The sequence below is a fragment of the Nanorana parkeri genome, unplaced genomic scaffold (assembly GCF_000935625.1).
Source record: "Nanorana parkeri isolate BGI_ZX_2015 unplaced genomic scaffold, ASM93562v1 scaffold205, whole genome shotgun sequence".
Lineage (NCBI taxonomy): Eukaryota > Metazoa > Chordata > Amphibia > Anura > Dicroglossidae > Nanorana > Nanorana parkeri.
Genome location: NW_017306473.1, coordinates 742275 through 761777, shown reverse-complemented (window position 1 = coordinate 761777; position 19503 = coordinate 742275). Strand labels below are relative to the sequence as shown.

Sequence of the window (19503 nt, the reverse complement as noted above, 5' to 3'; positions counted from 1 at the left end):
ACAACTACGAGCGACCTGAGCAGCTGTACAGCCACCCAGATCACTTGCACTAGCCTGCTATTGTGCGCCTCCTCTACCCCTCCATACCCTGCCGTGGTTTTCGGGTCCCCCAGCAAACAGTGTCAGGATGGAGCAGTCGGAGGAATGTCCATTCTGCGATGTGCTCTCTGATGAATGAAGCAGGGATTATTGTGATCTCAGTGCTTCCTGATTCAGAGCTGTCAAAACTGTATTGGAGGGCAATGGAAACATCAGGGGTCTAACAGACTCCTGATGTGTCTATAAAGAGAACCTGTCACCGCCAAATGCTGTCACATAGGGGCTTGTTAGCTCATTTGTGATACAAAAGATAAGTGAATTTTTAAAAGGTGATAAAATATAATAAAATTAAAATAAATTAAAAACAACCCTGCCATCTGTTTCTAATAAACTCATTAGCATAAGGCATGCACGTGCATGTAAATAGGGAGGGTGGGGAGGAGGGATTCCTAACAAAACCCCCCCAAAACAATGGAATGCACCAGGATTGGCACATCAGCACTGTGCTTGGGAACACACACCAACAGCTGTGCGTTGTATTGCATGGCGGACCACTATGTAGGCTGTCCATCTGTTTGGACCACAATTCGGATCTCAGCTTGAATATTGTACTCACCAGACCTCCCTGAAGTTTACTTCACTACCCTTGCTTTTTACTGTATCAATATTTGTATCCCCCTTTTCAAAGTTAACCTGTCTTCAACTCACCCGTCATTGGCTCTAATTGATACTGACCAAGGACAAACATGTGTCCCTAAAATATGACTGCTGAATTTAGGTCCAATAAATCAGGTGTTTATCATATTAATTCTGATTCTTGTGTGATGTAGGATACATATTAAAAAAGTTATCTTCAGATTTCCAGGTGTGTACTGAAACCTTTATGAGCTGCACTATGATAGAGGGGAAGTTCAAACCAGGTTAGGCCATTTTATTCTCTACTTAAATTGGTTATTTTCTGTATAGATTACTAAGCAGTACATACTGTAAAAATATCAAGGAATGCAGAAAAGTGAAAAGGACTAACCAAATGAAAGCACAATAGGAAAAGAAATTGATCAGAAACTTTGACTCAAAAATTAAAGTTGTAAAGTAAAAAGAAAAAAAAACAAAAACAAAAAAACAACCCCAAGTCCCTACCCTGTATTTACCTGCACCATGTCATTATCATGGAGGTGCTGTGCCATGGATTTGATAATTATGTCGAAGAAAAACTGGGAATGCTGTCAGAGGAATACAAAGCAGCTGTTATTCCTAGCACAAATGTTCTTCATTTAAGAAATTACGCTTCCAGCACATTGAATATACTCTGTTGTATACCAAACACATAATGACAATACATATGGTAGGATTAACATCCCAACTGCTAAAGCTGAACTGTAAATTATTTTAATGCATTTTCAAAAGTGGTTTCAACTTCTTGACTGTAATGGATGAAATTCATGTACATAAGTGGAAAGTGTTGAATATAATCCCTAATCCATATGCCTACAATGAAGGTCTTTTCGGGACACTTACAAAGCCCCTGGTCTCTTAAAGACATGGCACATATTCACTGCATTAAATGGCAATAAAAATACATGACAGCATGTTTTCATATCAAGATTAGCATACGTTGATCTCACAAGAAGGAAGCTGGGACCCATGATACTACAATGTTTTAATCTGGAGGCAAATTATAATGTTAAATAATCTCCAGACACTATCCTGCAAAGAAAAAACAAGACTTTCCAATTTCTCTTTCTAACAGAACACATTTTTTAATTAAGTAAACTAGATCTTTTCACTTTGGTCTGCTTGCCACTAATTCTGAACATCACACTGTATTCCCTGACGTGAATGCACATGCGGTGCAGAAATGGAAACCGCTGCAATGCAAAACACTTACCTTCAGCACAAGCTTAATTGTATTTAGATCATTACATTTTAAAAGGCTTGTAATTCCTTTGGAAAGTTCCTCATGGACGGTCCGATCTCCATATGACTGTGTTTTAAACACATACTAAACAAGAAAAAATGATGGCTGTTTAGCACATGGGTAGCATCATTTTTTTGACCTATATATTTATGTGTCCAGTTTATCTAATATATGGAATATTTAAAGTGTATGTCTGGGCGAAATAATAAACATACTTAGTACATCTCTCAATAAATGCACTTTATTATTATTGTTTCCCTTTAAAATAGTGCAGTTACAGAAATGTACTCTAGTGAACTGAAAACACCACCTCTGCTGCACTGAAATCCCAAGTGATGTTGTCAGCCCTGCTTAAAGTTCTTTTCTTCTGGACAACAGAACACCTCCTTATGTTGTCAAGCCTAGAAGAGGGGGATGTGGTCATGTGGGTCATTGGCATGTCAATTTTCATCATAGATGATGGGGTTGATTTACTATTTGAGTAGAGGCTGTCAATTCAGCAAACTAAATGTACACTTGGCTTATTGAATAAGGTAAATCTGTATTCACTTTGAATACCCAATCATGTTCAAGGAAAAAAAAATTATTACATTTTGATTTCACATAATTGGATGATTGATGCGAACATCGCTTCGCCTTATTCACTATGATAAAGGGAACATTCACTTTACAAAGTAAACAGGCTCTATTCCGTTCTTAAATCAACCCCACTGGATTCTTCTGCTGTTTGCAGCCTTATGTGTTAGGCCCCTTCACACCATTGTGTTACACACGCTGAGGAATTGTAGTTTCATTCATTGTATATGGCACCCCAATGCACCTGCATTGCAGCCCACTTTAACACACAGTAATGCACCGCCATGTATGCATTAGAAACTATTCAATGGACTGGACTGCTTAGATTCAGCAATGCGCTGATCCAGTGTGCAGTAACATACTGGAACGCACAGGTTTAAACCCACACTAAAACAGCACCCCAAAAGTGCCTCATATTTCTCCTTCTATTTCTTACAAATACGTGAACATTATAGATGGCAACAGATACATCTGGGCTGGTTATTCTTTTTAGAAGGATATCAAATAAAATATAAACACTGATGTTCAATCTTTTTCTTCTTCAGTGTTTAGAAACATGAACCAAAGTGCTTACCTTTACATAAGACTGGACATAGTGTTCCAGCTGTTCTTCCTGGCATTTAGCTACAATGTCTGTAAGGACTCTAGAGAAACGATATAGGTGTAAGGCTGATTATTTAAGGCATTGTAAGGCTGATTATTTAAGGCATTGTAACAAAACTGATTATTCTGTGCTCCATGATATTGAAGAACAACAACAGAACCATGTTCTAATGGGGAAGCAGGACAACTGTTTTCAGGTAGAAGGGTGAAGAAATCTTCAGAATCAAACACCATCAAAAAGTTTGCATCTGTGGCTGCATATTGCATTACATCATGTTGACTGACAACAAATTATTTAGATCACCCTGTAGAATCATGGGAGCAGAATTTATTTCCTGGATCAGATTTGCCTAAAGTGAACCTTGTAAATTCTGTTGCTATCCCATCTAAGACTACTAGTGCAGAGAGGATGTTTTAAGGTATGTATTGCTTCTTCTTTCATGTCACAGCTTTCTAGCAAATTTTAGATAGCAACTTTGAAAACTTGGTGTATAGATATACAGGATTGCAGGATCTGAGTCTGCCCAGATACAATACCATGTTCCCTCTATTCCTGATTGGCTGGAATTATTTTCTTTTTTTCTTTTCCCATTAGCTGCATTTGGCTGTCACGGCATACTATAGTGCATGGTCAACCAATAAACACAAGGAAAAATTCCAGCCAATTGGTGAAGAATGGGCAGTGGTATTATATCCAGGTAGGCTTTCTGAGGTTAACATCGAATTTCATCACAACATACTATTATATTAAAGATCTTGAATAATGAAAAAAAAACTATTACAGAAGTCCTGTCCTGTGCTACAGGGGACTTGTTTTATTAAGACTTAACTGGTCTGGCCTAGATTACAGCTACAGGAGGCCTATGAGGTCAATCGGGCCCAATGAGGATTACATTTTTTTTAACCAGCTGTGAGGTTAAATTTACAATTATTGCAGAATAAATGGGTATTCATTTTTTTTTCAGAAACTCCTTTCCCCACGTAGCTTCATACTATGTGAGCCTCTAGTCAGGATTACAGAGGAAAGGTACAATTTACCCAATTAAAAAACCAAAAACACAACAAGACAACTGAGCAGGGCAGTAAAAAATTCTAAATAAAATATCCAGGCATAGGACCTACTGGTGATGCAAAGGCCACTATTGATTGTTTAAGTATTGTATTGTTATTTGTTCCAGTTTATGGGAGTAACTAGCCCAGGAGTCATTGTGTGATGGCAGATTAAGGTACACATCTGACATATATCCTTCTTGGTCCTTTCAGTAATAGGGAGTATTCTATTCCAGAAGTGTAATGTTAAGGGCCTACCAAAGCTTTGTATGCCCTCATGCTTTTACCATTGAATTTGAGTATCTAAAAACTGTATTATAAATATTGCTGAAAAAAACTTTCTTTTTCTTTTAGCCACCATGTACAGAGTGGAAAAGCTAGTTAATATTATAGGAAGTTCAGTAGTTTTGGAATTGGGACTTCAATTTCTCAAATCTGAAATCATTCATACGGTCCAAAATAATGAAACAATCTTACCTGGTGATAACAGTGATAATATCATCATCATTACTTTTTGTCAGAGCATTAAAAAGCTGATTAAACATAATAGGGAGAAAGCTTATGATCATGTGGATCTTCTCAATATTCAGCAGGTTCTAGGAATAGAAGAACACAGATATTTCATCAAGTTAGTTAAACTTGACTGTAAAAAAATATTTAGTTTTTTGTAAATGGAAACAGCAAATGGGACACAGCAATAAAATTATAGAGGTTCTACCCTTGCCCATGCCACAAGTGCTTTTTAAACCCGAGTAAGAAGACTTGAGTTTGCAAGATTTAAATTAGTAAACCTGTCACAAACCTGGACAATTAACCGTGAGCATAGAATTACCAAAAAAAGAAGATCATCAGAGGTGACAATAACAGGTCAAAATAATCACTGGGTTTGGCGGTATAGGCTGCTTAATTTATATAGACGTTTCTATGCAAAGCATGCCTCAGCTCACCTTCTGGGCCCTATTTTTGGTTCTTCAATGTGATTGGCAACCTAACCAACCAATGTAGATTCCTAAGAACAAGTGGGGACGATTTGTACAGGAAAAGTCATAATTTGATATAACTTTAGTTGCCTTTGGATTTACTGTTTGTTGTGACATCTGCCCTTTAGCAGTTTGTAAGCAGGTTTGCATTATTACATCTGTATGTTTTTTCAGCACTTCCTAGTTGACTTTACAAAGTCTTTGCTAATTCAACAACCTTTTTTATTAACAATACCCCCACCGAAAACTTTGCTATTGTAGGTCATCGCAAGTCATATCTTCCATTATTTAGTAACAAAAAGGGGACTTGGTATTCGAGCCTAGACTAAGAAATAACTCTACCTTACAAGAAGTCAGGAAATGTGGAGATGGGGGCTTTGACAGTTCAGCTTCCCGTTTTTGGCATTGCTGGAAAAATGTGTTTAGATATGGATCCTAAAAGAACAAAAAAGAAAGCACCATTTAAATGCCAGAGGATTTAGAACCCACAGTATATTTTACAGTTCATAATACTTACCTGAGTATATACTGTTGATACAATAAATGTTGATACTTTAAAAAGTTGTTTTCCTCCATCCACCCATTTCAGGTCACCCCCAGTTTGCTGTGAGACAATTACAAAGAACTTAGTATAAATTCACATTTGTAATGCTGAGAAGTTCAGCTGGTGTAATGGTTACCCTTAAAAAACATGCCCATTAGGGTACCCGTGCAGTTGTGAAAAGATGGTTAATTTACAGTAGAGCATGGAAGATAGAATAGAGTGAAATCATTGTAATTATTACCACAAATCATAAGCAAATCTCCCAAATGTTTAACATTTCTTTCTGGGGTTTTATCTTTTCAAGTGTTCTTTAGCATCAATACATTCACTTTTTACATTAAGGCCCATTAAACTTTCAGTTTAACCCCTCTGTAGGTGTGTTATGTGTTCCCACTGACACAAAGTACCTTATGTTTGAAAAACCTGATTCCTCAGAACCGTCAGGTTCTGAGGAAGGGGGCGTGCCCCAGAAACATGTAAACCGAGACCACACAGGGGCAGTGGACGCTGATGCTGCACATCTTTTCAGACTTCCGCTGCTAGATGATTTGACATCCCATTGTTTTCTACATGCCTTTTTACTACCGACTTCTTGTAAGCACAATACAGTTGTGCGTTTTTATAATTATAATTCGTATTACACTATGGAGGCGCTCCTTTTTGTTTTTATGTCTCTCCTTATGCAACTTTGTTCAATATATATGAAAGTTAGGGAGGGCCCCACTGCAAGAGTATTTTTTTTTTTATTCCTACTTCAGGTTTAAGCTTGTATCACTTCAGCTTTAAAGTAATATTAAAGTCAAAATGGTTTTAAACTATTTCAAATGCTTATGAAATCACTTAAATGGATGTTGATCTTTGATGTTTAAAAGTTTTAACTTCCTACAGAATCAGCTGGTCCCCTGAGCACTGGCACTGTTTTAGGGTGGCTCATTTTCCTTGCAGGGTCCTATGGAGCCACCCTTGTGTGTGCTAGGAAGCGGTGTGTGTCTCCATAAACATACAGACTCAGCATGGCCAGCCACTACCCTTATGCCTGCTCCCTTCTCCTCTCTGCTCCAAGTAGATGGACAGTTGCTCAAGATTGTGCTATCCCTTGTGATCTTGCACTGGACAGGAAGTTTAGGGAAGCTGAGCTGAGAGTTGGAGCCAGCTGTTGGAAAACATGATGAATGCAAGATCTTGGGCAAACATTTGAACAAATACTTTGCTGGGCAATGTATATTTGTTTGATCTGGATTTCCATGGGGAACAAAAGTAGGCATCCTCCAGAAGGAAGGACACTCAGCGGCAAATCGTAGAAAACCTCTCACTTATTGAGGAGAGGGTATCCAGTGGTTTTGCCCTTGAAATGCATTGGATGTGCTGCAATGCACTGCAATGGAATGCAAAGCGCTGCACCGCAATGCTGTGTGGTGTGATAAAAAAAGTAGTGCATGCACAACACAACACACAGTATTGCAGTACCACGCGTTGCAGTGCACTGAGGCCAGGAGGTGCATTGGGGTGGTGGCATTCAAATGAATGGCAACACAATGTACCTGCCACACTGTAATACACGGTAGGTGTATTTTGCGCGATAGCGTGCATTGTGTGATAGCATGCATCGCACCGTACCATGCCCTTAACGCAATGCATAGGTGTGAACAAGCCCTAATAATCTCCACTCAATAATTCGAGTAAAGATTTACTTAAATTATACAAGCATATGAAAAATAAATTCCTGTTTTTTTTATTTTTTATCTGCACTTGATTGGGTATTCAAGGTGAACACAGCTACAGTCTATTGAGTGAAGATTCTCAACTCCTTTAATAAATCAGCCTCACCGCCTCCGATAAATTACATAATTTAATTTACATACGTTAATGAAAAGCATTGGCAAACACTGTTTTATATTACAATAGGTGTTGATATATGGATGCACTATTTCTGTATTAGGTAAATATAGCATTTTCTATCATTTTAAATATACTGTTCTTTTAAAGTGACATTAAACCCTCAGATTTTTTAACATAAAACAATACTGTAATGTGTGCCTTACTGTAATCCATGGTTGTTTCCCTTCTCTTTGCTGCTCTTCCTTTTAAATCTGTATCTGTTCTCATGCTCTGCAGAACTTCTGTTTTGCAGCAGACTGCCTTGTCTCAGGAATGGATACACGGTGTCTGTGTATACATTTCCATAGGCTTTTAACCTGAGCCTGCACTACAGGAAGAGGCCCTGAGCTGAAAAGGGAAGTTCTCCCCAAGCATGACAAGACATGAGGATTTAAAAGGAAGAGCAGCAAAGAGAAGGGAAACAACCATGGATTACAGTAAGGCACACATTACAGTATTGGTTTATGTTAAAAAATCTGAGGGTTGAATGTCACTTTAAATGAGTTCTTCTCAAATCCATCAATGAGAGCTGTGTCTGAGTACTGGTGTGTTTATAATAGAAACAGTGACTTGTTTATGAAGAAACCCCACATCTGTTAGCAATGAATGAGGTTATCATTGGTCAGAGTCCAGACAGTACAAGACTTTTAAGAAAACAAATTAAAAGTGCCTTGTAGGTTTCACAACAGAGTTTAGTATGAGGATGAAAAATTAACGAACACAAAAGGTTATTTAAGAAGTATTTATTTAGGAAATGTGGATTATATAACTGATATAAATCAAGGTCTGGGTGTTCCGAATGGGCCTTGTAACGAAAAGAAGCTTCGGGTAATAGTGTGAGCTGATCGCTGGGAAGGACAGGAGGGGTAGATTTCCAGGATGTAAATATAGTGGGGGTATACGATCAAATTAAATAAAACATTTAAAATGAATACTGTTCTTTCACATTGTTATTTACTTGCCATAACTGGTGTGGTTTTAACTAATAGGACTGTTAGAGGAGCACGGTTAAACTAAAGAATAATATTGCATCTCGGCTAAAATGGAGTTTAGTTAAATCACCAAATTACATTTTTACTAAAGCCATACAGCTGCTGATATTCTTATGTTCAGCTTTATTTTCTGAATCTTAATCAAAGAAAATTAAAGGTCAATGTGCAGAGCAGTCAGACGCAGAATCACTTTGTAGAGCCTACTAACTCTTTTGAAAGATATATGTAAAACTAAATGTAAAAAAACAAAAAATAAACAGAAGTTCTTACTTTAGTTCAAATTTTACCTGCATAGCAGTAAAGCAAACTTTTACTGAAATTCACATCAGCGTGCACCACTGCATGCTGATATGAAATCATCTTACATTCATTAGTTCAACAAACATATTTTTCTTTCTTTCTTCTTGGGCATACGTGATGTAATGTGCCAAAGTGTTGCATCCTAGGAAGGTTGCATCAGCAGAGTATTGCTGGGAAATCTCATCTGTAATTTCACAAGATCTCAGGGAAAGGCTTTTTCCTCCCCTGAGATGATGTACATGATCACATGCCTTAGTCACATGTGCCAGAGTTCCAGGACGTAAAGGGAGATATATGAATCTGCCCTTAGTAAAAATGGCCACTGTGAGAAGAATGGGGAGGAAAAGAAAAATAAGGAATGCAAAGAATAAAAAGCCGGCAATTATCTATAAGTATCTGTTTGTAGATTGTCATTACTAAACATTTCTAAATGTGTATTTGCTATCATTTCAAAGATAAGGATAAATGTCCACTTGAAATAAATAAAACTTTAGGTAGTTAAACAGTTTGGAGCTATGAAGATGTGTTATCAAAACAGCACTAGCATGTCACTACATTTTATAAACTATAAACTTAGCTACAGGAAAATGTACTTGACTAAAAGGGTGTCATATTCAGTTTGTTGAAGGGACCATCTTCTAATACAATATTAATCCACCTGTGGCATCTGCAGCCAAAGTCATCTTTAACAGAAGCTAAATAATAAATTAGAATGTTTCCTATTGCTTAATGTCTGAAAGTGTATACGTTTATAAGCTGCAAAATCATAATATATATTTAAATCATAGAGATACGTGTGTTCATATAATAATATACTTTTTAGAATATACTGCTTAATGTGCAGCAATCTTTTATGTTTCTTTTTAGTGACTTGTGAACCGTGGTGACTCTGGTTACGCCTATTTATCAATGTGACTTCTCTAAGAAATCTGATATGGGAGGTGAAATCAGTTCATTGTAGAATTTCCACCCATTGCTTTCTTAGTGGATGCCAAGCGCAATTAAATAGTCATGCGAGTCAAAGTCTATTAATCACAATCATCTAAAGTACATCAGATAAGGTTCCTTCATCTAGTTGAAAAAAAGGTATTAGGAGGCAGATAACTGTGGCCATTTTATGGTGCCCCAACCTGCCTGTAGCCAAAGCACAAAAAGGTCCTATAGACATTATTATTTTTATAGAATTTTTTTATAGTCTTGTTCAAAGGTTGTCTGTTATATCCAAGGGATTTATTTAAAGTCCAAATCACCTTTTTATTGTATTGTTATTGTATTTTTTGCTTTACAGAGAAAGGTGAAGGGTTAGGTTTTTATTGCAGTCAGTATCCTTTTGGGCACATTCTTCCTTCACACAATTGATAGGGATTCACATAGATTGAAAGTAGTGGGAAATCTCCCCAATAAGGACAGAGACAGAAATAAGAATAATTTTTTGGTAGAGCAAGGAAGGGTTAGAACATCAGTCAGTTTTTATTGTCATTATTGACTTCCTGGGCTGGTGACACCCATTTCCCTTATTTCTTGCCATGATGTTTCTGGGGACGTGATGGTAAATCCCCCAATGATGTCCAAGAATGCAATAAAAACCTGCCACAAGTTCTTTCCCATTTCCACCATATCCAAGTCTAAAAAATTAAGTTTTTAACTTGAAAATTAAAATACAAAGACACTGTTTATAGTTGGTTATGCTCAGTAATTACCGTTTGAGTTATTTCTGAATCTGGATGGATCTTGGGAGACATACTGTATATAGGCAGTGTTAGCTAAGTGATGGTAGCTATCGTTATCACAGCTGCTATTACATGTTGAGCTGCTAACGCTCAACATGTGAAAAGAAAGCCAATAATTGCCTATGGGCACGGTTCCCACGTGGGCGTTTTACAGCGCGCAGGAACGCGCTGAAAAACACCCTACGCCCAAAGAAGTACAGGAGCTTCTTTGGGGTGTATTTGCCGTGCGTATCAATTAGGATACAGCCGGACAGCCCTCGTAAATGCGCGTTTCTTTTACCACAGATCGTGGTAAAAGCGCGCATCACGAAACGTGCGGCAAACACACATATTCCGTACGCCCAGGTGTGAACCCAGCCTTAGTAGATCAACCCCTAAATCTCACGAGATTAGCAGCCACAGGCTCACGTTAGGGATACAGAACTGTCTGTGTCCAGGGGCAATGGTCCACAGATAATCGCAGCACGTGTGATTACATGCAAATGTTCTCAGTGGCATATTGTATGATACACTGATACAATAAAGGAGCAAATTGCAACCTTTTGTGTACATATTATATAAACACAAGAGTGAATGTGATTAGTTAATGTTAATAATACTATATGTTACCGTCAGGGGTGGACACATTACTGAGGGGCTCAGGATTCAGGCTACTCAATTTAGAAACCTGACTACTAAGACTATCCATCCCCGGTTGGTGTCTATTATTTTTGATTACACGTATTATGTAATTGAAGGCAGTCATATTTGCTTGTTCTATTCACACTGTGTACTTCCTGTTTAGTAGAATGCTAGAGCAGCTAGGCTTTAGAGTTACGCTAATCTCACTGCAATCTATGGATAGCTCTGTAAACATTCAACAGCAAACAATAAACTTTCTAGATGGCTTGCCCTGTAATTTTCTTGTTGTAATGAATAGTAAACAACTGTTTGTACTTGTATTAGGATTGCATCGGTGCCAGTTCTGTATATGAGATATACTAGTAAAATTATTACATGGACAATATGTAAAAATGTAAAACATTCCTCCAGATGTTACTTAAGTAAACAATGCAATTTTAACTTAAATCAGTACACTTTCAAAATACACAGTAGTTTAAATTCAAATATTTAGCAGGTTGAGGAGAAACGAATTGGCTATTTCGTACCTTCCCCAGTGTAGTATCCTCCATACTCAAGTATCTTGCAGGTAAACTGGCAGCAATAGGAATGAGATAATCTTGTGAAGTGAGCTGTTCATTCTTAAACAAAGGCAACCAGGCAAACCCAACTGTAGTAAAAGAAGACCAGAAAACATCACTGTGCAGGTTATACACGGGCCGCTTAATGGCCACGCTCACATATGAGGTTCAATGGAGTGACAATGGGAAACCCTTGTGAATCAAAGTATCCACTTCTATATGGAACACATAGCAGTAGGAAATGGTTACAATGTGCAGAAGTTGAATGAAATCCTTCTAAAGATACCTGGAGTTTCCAGAGCCTCTTTCTTTTTGGCATTAGCTTTTGCATTTATGTCACAGGTGACGTGATGGAATGAAAACAGAATGTGATGTTTCTCATGGAGTTGGGTGGGGAGCTCAATTTTCACCTGAAATGTAAAATATTACACCTCTCCTTAGACACTTTAGACTGAACACCTAGATATCTTGTATGCATAAGATCAATACAAAGAAAATAGCTCTTGGAACTAGAGACACTCTGGATTATGTAGTGGTCATAGAAGCATACACATTTCACAGTTGCAAGAAAATGTAATCTATACAAATGATACACAGTGCTGTGATTGTACAAAATATTATGATCGACAGACCAGAGCCCAACTTATTCTTGCTGTACATTGGATTATCTATATATATCCTTGGCTAACACACAGCTGGTATTATATTTCATATGTTTAAACATTAAAATACTAAAACCTCCTTAGTTGATAATTTGCTTAGATTGCATGCTACACTTCCCATAAGCTGGAAGCCAATTATTTCTGTTTCTGTTAGGGCAGACCGATACTAAACACTTATTTGTAAAGCAGTAAATGTGCCTTATATTTACTAGTGGTGAATCACTGTCATTTAAAACGCATGAATAGGGAAGATTTACCTGCAGTGAAGGTTTGGTAAATGTCAGATTTGAACTGTGTAATCTTTCACTATAAAGTTAAGTCTATCCGGAAAAATAAAATGATCCTTGCAGTGGGGCTGCCCCAGAACTGCAAGGGTTAACTTCTTATATATGCCTAGGGGTATTGTGTAAAGGACTTTTACTTAACTGATCCCTACTTCTGTAGCATCCAAGACCAGCAGCCTCTGTCTAATTGTTGGGATCATAGCCCTTCATTATATGTAAGGATGTCAAGGCACAATCCACAACCTGGAGCATAGAAGAGAGGGGTGAGCACTGACTGTCAGGGGTCCAGTATATAAAAGATCAATAATAAGAAGAGTCATCAACACTCCAACAATGAAGCAGTAAGTATTTTTATTGACACATGTTCACATTATCACAAAGCAAACAACGTTTTGGGGTCGCATAGTGTCCCTTCATCACACTGTTTGCCTGAAGGGATCCCATGTAGCCAAGAAACATTGTTTGCTTTGTGGTAATGTGAACATGCATCAATAAAAATATGTACTGCTTCACTTTTGGAGTGCCGGTGATTCTTATTTTTATTGCTCTTAACGGGGCACCATCCCTTCATCACTGCACCACCTACCATCGTTTGATTCATGATCATACGGTCAGGAGTGCAATGCGCTATACATAGCATGTAAAAGACCAAAACACAGCTATCCTAGACATATATGAGCCGTTAACCTTTGCAGTACGGGGGTAGCCCCACTTCCATGGTAGATTTTGTTTTCGTTGGCAGTAAATGTAAATATCTTTATGTTTAGTATATATATATTGTCTGAAACAACAAATTCAATATTTTAAAGCATCCAATAAAATCATCATCTTTTACTGGTATTTAATGACTGATTGTAATGCAGCCTATGAAAATACAATCAATATTTCTCATGTACAGCACTTCTCTGAAAAAATACATTTGCTCAAGGAGGCATTGACTAGGAACCACCCAGATATGGCTATAAATAATCCTAGCAGATGTAAAAGGTGAGGTGTAATCATTTTCACTAGTATCAGTCAAAAACTCTTATACAGCCAGTGTCCTATTTATATCAGCAGCATACAGCTAGGTAATTAAAGCAGGGATGGCCCTTTAATGATAAAAAAACACACCCACACACAAAAATCTAATATGTCAAATTTAATCTTTGGCCCATCCCTTCTGGCACCTCAGCAGTTATCAGTCACTGTGATGGACAATCTTACTAGCCAATAGTGAGGTGTGAAATGAGTGGATGAAAGATCTGGCTTTATAGTTAAAGTTGGCATTTATATAATTTAGTCCCTTTAAATTTCGGAGCTCCCATAATTTTTACAAGAAATCTGAAGCCCTATTGAAATACGTGGAATTGCCTTATTTTATTGTACATGGATTTACATGGACGACTGACTGACTGACTGCTTTAAGCACTAGTGTTAGTCAGCATAACGTGGACTTTAAGTGAAATACCTCCTCCTTGCCCGTCTGCGTAGCCACAGTATACTATATAATATACCTTATATAGAACCCCTATTTATGGGGTTCATTTACTATACTCTTATACTCGTCAGTGCAAATGGCATCCTCCCAGCTATACGTCAGGTTGAACTTGTATAAATGAACCTCAAGGTGTCTTTGGATAATCTCTTGGATTACACAAGGGTCATTTACATGGGCAGTCTTTTCTCTAAGGCAGGCAGTTATTTCATGGGCCATCTTAGAAGACAGAGTGAGCACCATGATATTTCACATAAGCTCTGCTTTAAAATCTATGACAGCTTCTCTTTCATAAAAAGGTTACCATGTTATTTGCATACATATTGAATATAATTATATTGTGTATAGTGTCTGAGTGACTTATTATTGTATAAAATAAAGCAACAGTCAAAATAAAATCAAAGCTGTAAACATAAATGTCTAATAAAAAAAGTGTGACAGGAAATGCTTTATAACAATTGCAGAAAATAAGCCTTAAATATGTACAGATTTCTGCGGTATGTGTAAATGTACCTCTCTTTCCATTGCAGACACTGGAAAATGCTTTCCTGGAAATCAGCCGAATCTTTTATATACGAAAAAGCTGCCAAGAAAGCTTGGCCAGTGCTATGGAGGGGTCTTGGCGGGAATCTATTAACCTGGCAGCTGATTTATGAAAAAAGGCTGTGTGGTTATTAAACCGTTTTATAGCAGAGCTGGTAAAATCTCCCTTGTTTTTTTTCACACAGAAACAGATGAGTGGACAGTAAAATTAGAAGTTTAAGCACACAAGGCTTTATTTAGTATTTTAGAGCAAAAAGCAAAGATATGCAGTTAGCATCTTTCATTTGTTTGACTGCTCTAAATTGCAAAGGCAATGTCTGATGGTTGCTGTAAGCTGCATACAGCATTATCATCACAGATATTAGAAATATATTATTACATAAACTCTGTGTACATACATACATATGCATGCACGTTAATGTATATAGTTCTTTATATTTAATTGGCCCTAGAGTATGATGTGAGCATTCTTGTATGCCTGTTGTAGTGACATTATATAGGAGTCTGCTAGGCAGCAATAAATAATGTGAATAGTTCTTGGTATATTCTAGTTCTACATAAGTATAGGAGATAAGTAATATAAAACTTGTCAGCTACTGAACAGAACATAAAAAAACTCCACATACTTAATAGTGCAGTTTCTATCAACATTGGTCAGGGTTGTAGAGGGGAAAAGTGAGCCGAAGTGACAGTCAAGGCGGGGAGAACAGCCTGCCAAAGGCCAAAGCCGTTCGCTCCGCAAATGACAGTTGGGAGCCGCGATTTCACAGCTCGCTCTGCCCAGTTGTAATGACAGATCAGCGTGCCCAAATGACCTGGCATGCTGATCTGTAATTAAACAATAACAACTGGGCGGAGCTGGCCGTGACGTCACAGTTGTTATTTATTGCCCGTGACCTGCTAGAAGACTCTGGCAGGTTCCAGCAAATAGGAAACAGTTGGGCGGATCTAGCTGTCACTGCTAGCTCTGCCCAATTATTTTTCTTTAAAATATTTTTTTTTCCTATTTATTTACATTTTAAAAAATTATTTTTCAACTTTTCCCCCCCACTCTTCTCACTTATTTTCTATTCTGCTCAGTTCCCACTAAGGTGCCAGCCATACTGAGCCGGAGTGAATAGCCGAACTTCGTTCGGCTCACTTCACTTTGACGCGGTATTCACTCGGCTGCCTTCGGCAGTGGCTTTCCTGCAAATAAATCTGTACTCTGAAGCCATTATTTTAAAAATCCCTTTAAACCATCAGCTTCCATTAGTCAATATGAAAATGTTACCTAATTTAAATACCATATATTACATGGCATGCCATTAGTATGATAATGGATATTAATGACTTCCACAACTCCACAGTGAAGCATTTCTCAGCCTAGCCTGCCTGTAGAGATCTGGTCTTTTGAAAATGGCCTCAGAGGACGCATGAACAGGTTTGTGCAGTCAACCCTGGCTGGGAGTATCTCTCGCTTTCTCTCTAGAGCAGTGCCTCTATTTGCTCAGGGCTCTTCATGGCAGCCTCTCTTTCTCTCAAGTCCAGTCTAAAGAGGGCAGTGTTTCTCATTCCAGAGCATTTTCTTCCTCTCTCTTTCCAGGCATGTGCCTCTCAGTTTCTGCAAGGCAGTCTTTTTCCACAAAACAGGCCTTCTAGGGCAGTTCTCCTCACAGTAAGCTCCCACTTATCACCATGGTGCTCTTTTCATGCAGCTTACTCATCTCTCTAAATACAGCTTTCTAAGCCAGTGAGACAAGCCAGTCACAATTTAGCAGTAATTCCCCTGGCCAACAAATCTACTTTTATTGACTTTTCATAAATTAACTCTGTTGCTAGATGATGCTAAAACAACTCCTATCAGGCTTGTGATTTCAGGTGCCCAATGACTGTTTATCTGCATACATGGGCCACCACCAGCATCAGTGCATGTATTCTGGTCTAGTATCTTTGGTCATATGCATGATATATTTTATCAAGTTTTCTGGAGATTAAGACATGCAAATGTGTCAGAAGTAATATGCATATTACTATAGCATTTGAAGCAATGGGTAAAAATCTTGTATAAGCAAAAGTTACTAAATATGTGATACAGACTGACCTCATCATAGAAATCTGGGTTTTGAGAGTGGTGAAGGATGGTGGTATAGGCTGCGTTTGTAAACAATGGGCCACCAGGCTTTCCATAAATACACTGTTAGAAGGAAAACAGTAAAGACAGCAGAAAATTGTATAAATGTAACACATTCACAAAACAGTCAGATAAACATAGCAAACAAATGAAGTTGCATAATCTTGTTATGGCTAGTTACATGTCTCTATGAGGGAGCATCTTGCTGTATTTTCCATAAAGCAAATATTTTTACTATGTTCAATCTAGACATGATCTTTGTGTTCAGAAGACCTTGTTCCCATGGAGATTTATGAGCCTAATCCATGCAGAATCCAAGACTAGCCAGTAGACACTTTAAGGAGTTGAGGGATTTGTATTTCCATAAACAAACGTTTGGGGAGTTTAAAAAAGGCTATAAATGTAAGCTATGTTTTTTGACATTGGTTCATGAGAATTTTCTTTTCTTGGCTAATATTAAAAATGTGGAGGAAACCAATTGCTACCATGTTGATTTTTCTAAATTAAAACACATTTATGATTGGTTGACATGAGCAATATAGTTTATTTCCCTTAAGTCTTCAACAAAGTAATATACCAGTTAATCATATCTAATTACCTCCAAGATAATTTTCGCAAAAGGCCCGGGGCAAGCGTTTCACATGGTAAGTATCTCATGTAAAGCATAGTTAATAGGTCCCCACAGGCAGTAAGAAATGTAATCTGAGGTTTCAGAAAGAGTCAGCAGAAAAGCAAAAACCCAATTACAGACACAAACAGCAATAAAAACTTGACTAAAGCTCTAACACTCAAAAAATAAAAAAAGAGGAAAGGGTGGGCCTAGAGTTCCGCTGTTAATGTTTTGGATACATTTTTATTGTTATTGTTTTCACTAGCTCATTTGACCAGGTAAGTATATTAACTGGCCATTGCCCTTACTATGTGACCCTTGCTCTCAAAAAGCATGTAACACTGTGATCACAAGCATCAATTGCAAATTCAAAATCAGACATCCCAAAAAAAGACATATATCTATTCTATAGATCTGTCGTGAGCAGTTATGATATAGTAGAGGTACAGTACATGTCTCACATGACTAATGTTATCAAAGTAAAAAAAGAACCTAAAAGTATGCGCTAAGGGGCCCCACACATACTTCATTTTTGTCTCCAGGGTGTTCATAGAACCCCAAAACCTTGACCTGTCAATATGCAAATATAGACAATCCAGCCAAAAAAGTTGAAGCTGATTACCCTCTGTCTATTGGTCAGAGAGTTACAGGAAGAGTGTGCATACAGCTCCAGACATAAGGACCCCAGGAAGCATATGGAGACTAAAACAAAGAAGGCAATTTGGTTTTCACATTCTCCAGTGTCAGAAGTACTTGTTATTGCCTTACCCCCTCAGGTTGTCCCTAATTAGCCTGGTTCCCACCCTCTCACATCTACCACCGTGCATAGAAAAAGGCAACTTTCATCATACAATATATTTTGGTTAAAAGAAAAGCAAAGAACCCAGTTATTTTTGTGAACAGGTCACCTTTAAGGGTTGGCTTCCTTCTTCATCAGAGCTCTTAAACTCAATACACACCATTATGTTCCTTGCCTGCAAGAAGAGCAAGGTAGGATATTAATGCTTTCATGTTGTATAGATGCGAAGGCAGTAGACCCTGCAATAACTGAAACAAATCCAATTCCATGACTTAATTTTGCTTCTTTACAATACAGAAAACAATATTTGGCCCTTTTAAAAATGTGATAAGGGGGCAAATTGTGTCATTCATTGACATCACATCCTATTTGTCACCAGATGTAAGGCTTGTCATAGATGGTCAAATGTCTCACTAATAATGACTGGCATCAAGACAACTGTCCAAATTTAACCACTGAACTTCTGGGGACAGCCAGGATGTTCTCCACAACTTGGCTGACATGTGAATGTGTCACATGCAAGCTGAAAAACATATTCCTTTTGCTTCATAGAAAGGGGAATTTTTGTCAGCTAATTGCTTAAAGATATTCCAACAAACTGGAAAATCTCTGTTTGCAATAGCGAGTACTTGGAATTGATCAAACTATATTTTGACTTCATGAAAAATATAAGAAAACAAATCTATTAACAATATGTAAGCATGCATTTTTTTTTAAACGTAAAAGACAACTGTTCCAAATAGAGCAGTATTCCAGAGTAAGTAAACCCTTTAATGAGCTTTTAGAGCATCATGCAAACTTTGGCAACCCATGCGTAGCCACCTGCAGACAGATCAATTTCAGTCTGTTGGGCACCTTCAGAAAAGAACAGACTGTTCTGATCAGTGATGTGAGGTGCCACAGCAGTGACTTCACCGAAGAATGGAGCCCAAAGAGGCGTGTTTTCAGGTCATGTTATTTTGGATATATAAATGACAAAAAATCTTTCCAAGGATAAATGTATTTCTGGGTAATTACCATTTACACTGATAACTCTGTGTAAAAAAGCAGCAAATTGGATTTAAAAAAGATAGTTTTAACTATAATAATTACACTTTAATATTTCTGAAAAAGCAAGTACATACACTGTATCATATGTCTATTGTGCACAGCGTAAATATGAGTAAAACAGACATTAGAAATCTGGCTACATTAGACTTTAAAAACTTTAAATATAATGTATTG

General features: G+C 37.6%; 1 protein-coding gene across 1 annotated transcript in view; it reads right to left on the bottom strand.

The window, feature by feature from the left end:
• Positions 1–19503, bottom strand: part of DOCK10 (dedicator of cytokinesis 10) — a 203496-nt gene that overhangs the window by 69079 nt on the left and 114914 nt on the right. Inside the window, exons 18-27 of the mRNA XM_018555626.1 lie at positions 18389–18454; positions 16841–16933; positions 12078–12201; positions 11759–11880; positions 5684–5770; positions 5509–5601; positions 4664–4782; positions 3108–3177; positions 1928–2041; positions 1191–1262 (exon numbers count right to left, since the gene is read on the bottom strand). Coding sequence (XP_018411128.1) covers positions 1191–1262; positions 1928–2041; positions 3108–3177; positions 4664–4782; positions 5509–5601; positions 5684–5770; positions 11759–11880; positions 12078–12201; positions 16841–16933; positions 18389–18454 — 960 coding nt within the window. The remainder of the gene's footprint in view (positions 1–1190; positions 1263–1927; positions 2042–3107; positions 3178–4663; positions 4783–5508; positions 5602–5683; positions 5771–11758; positions 11881–12077; positions 12202–16840; positions 16934–18388; positions 18455–19503) is intronic.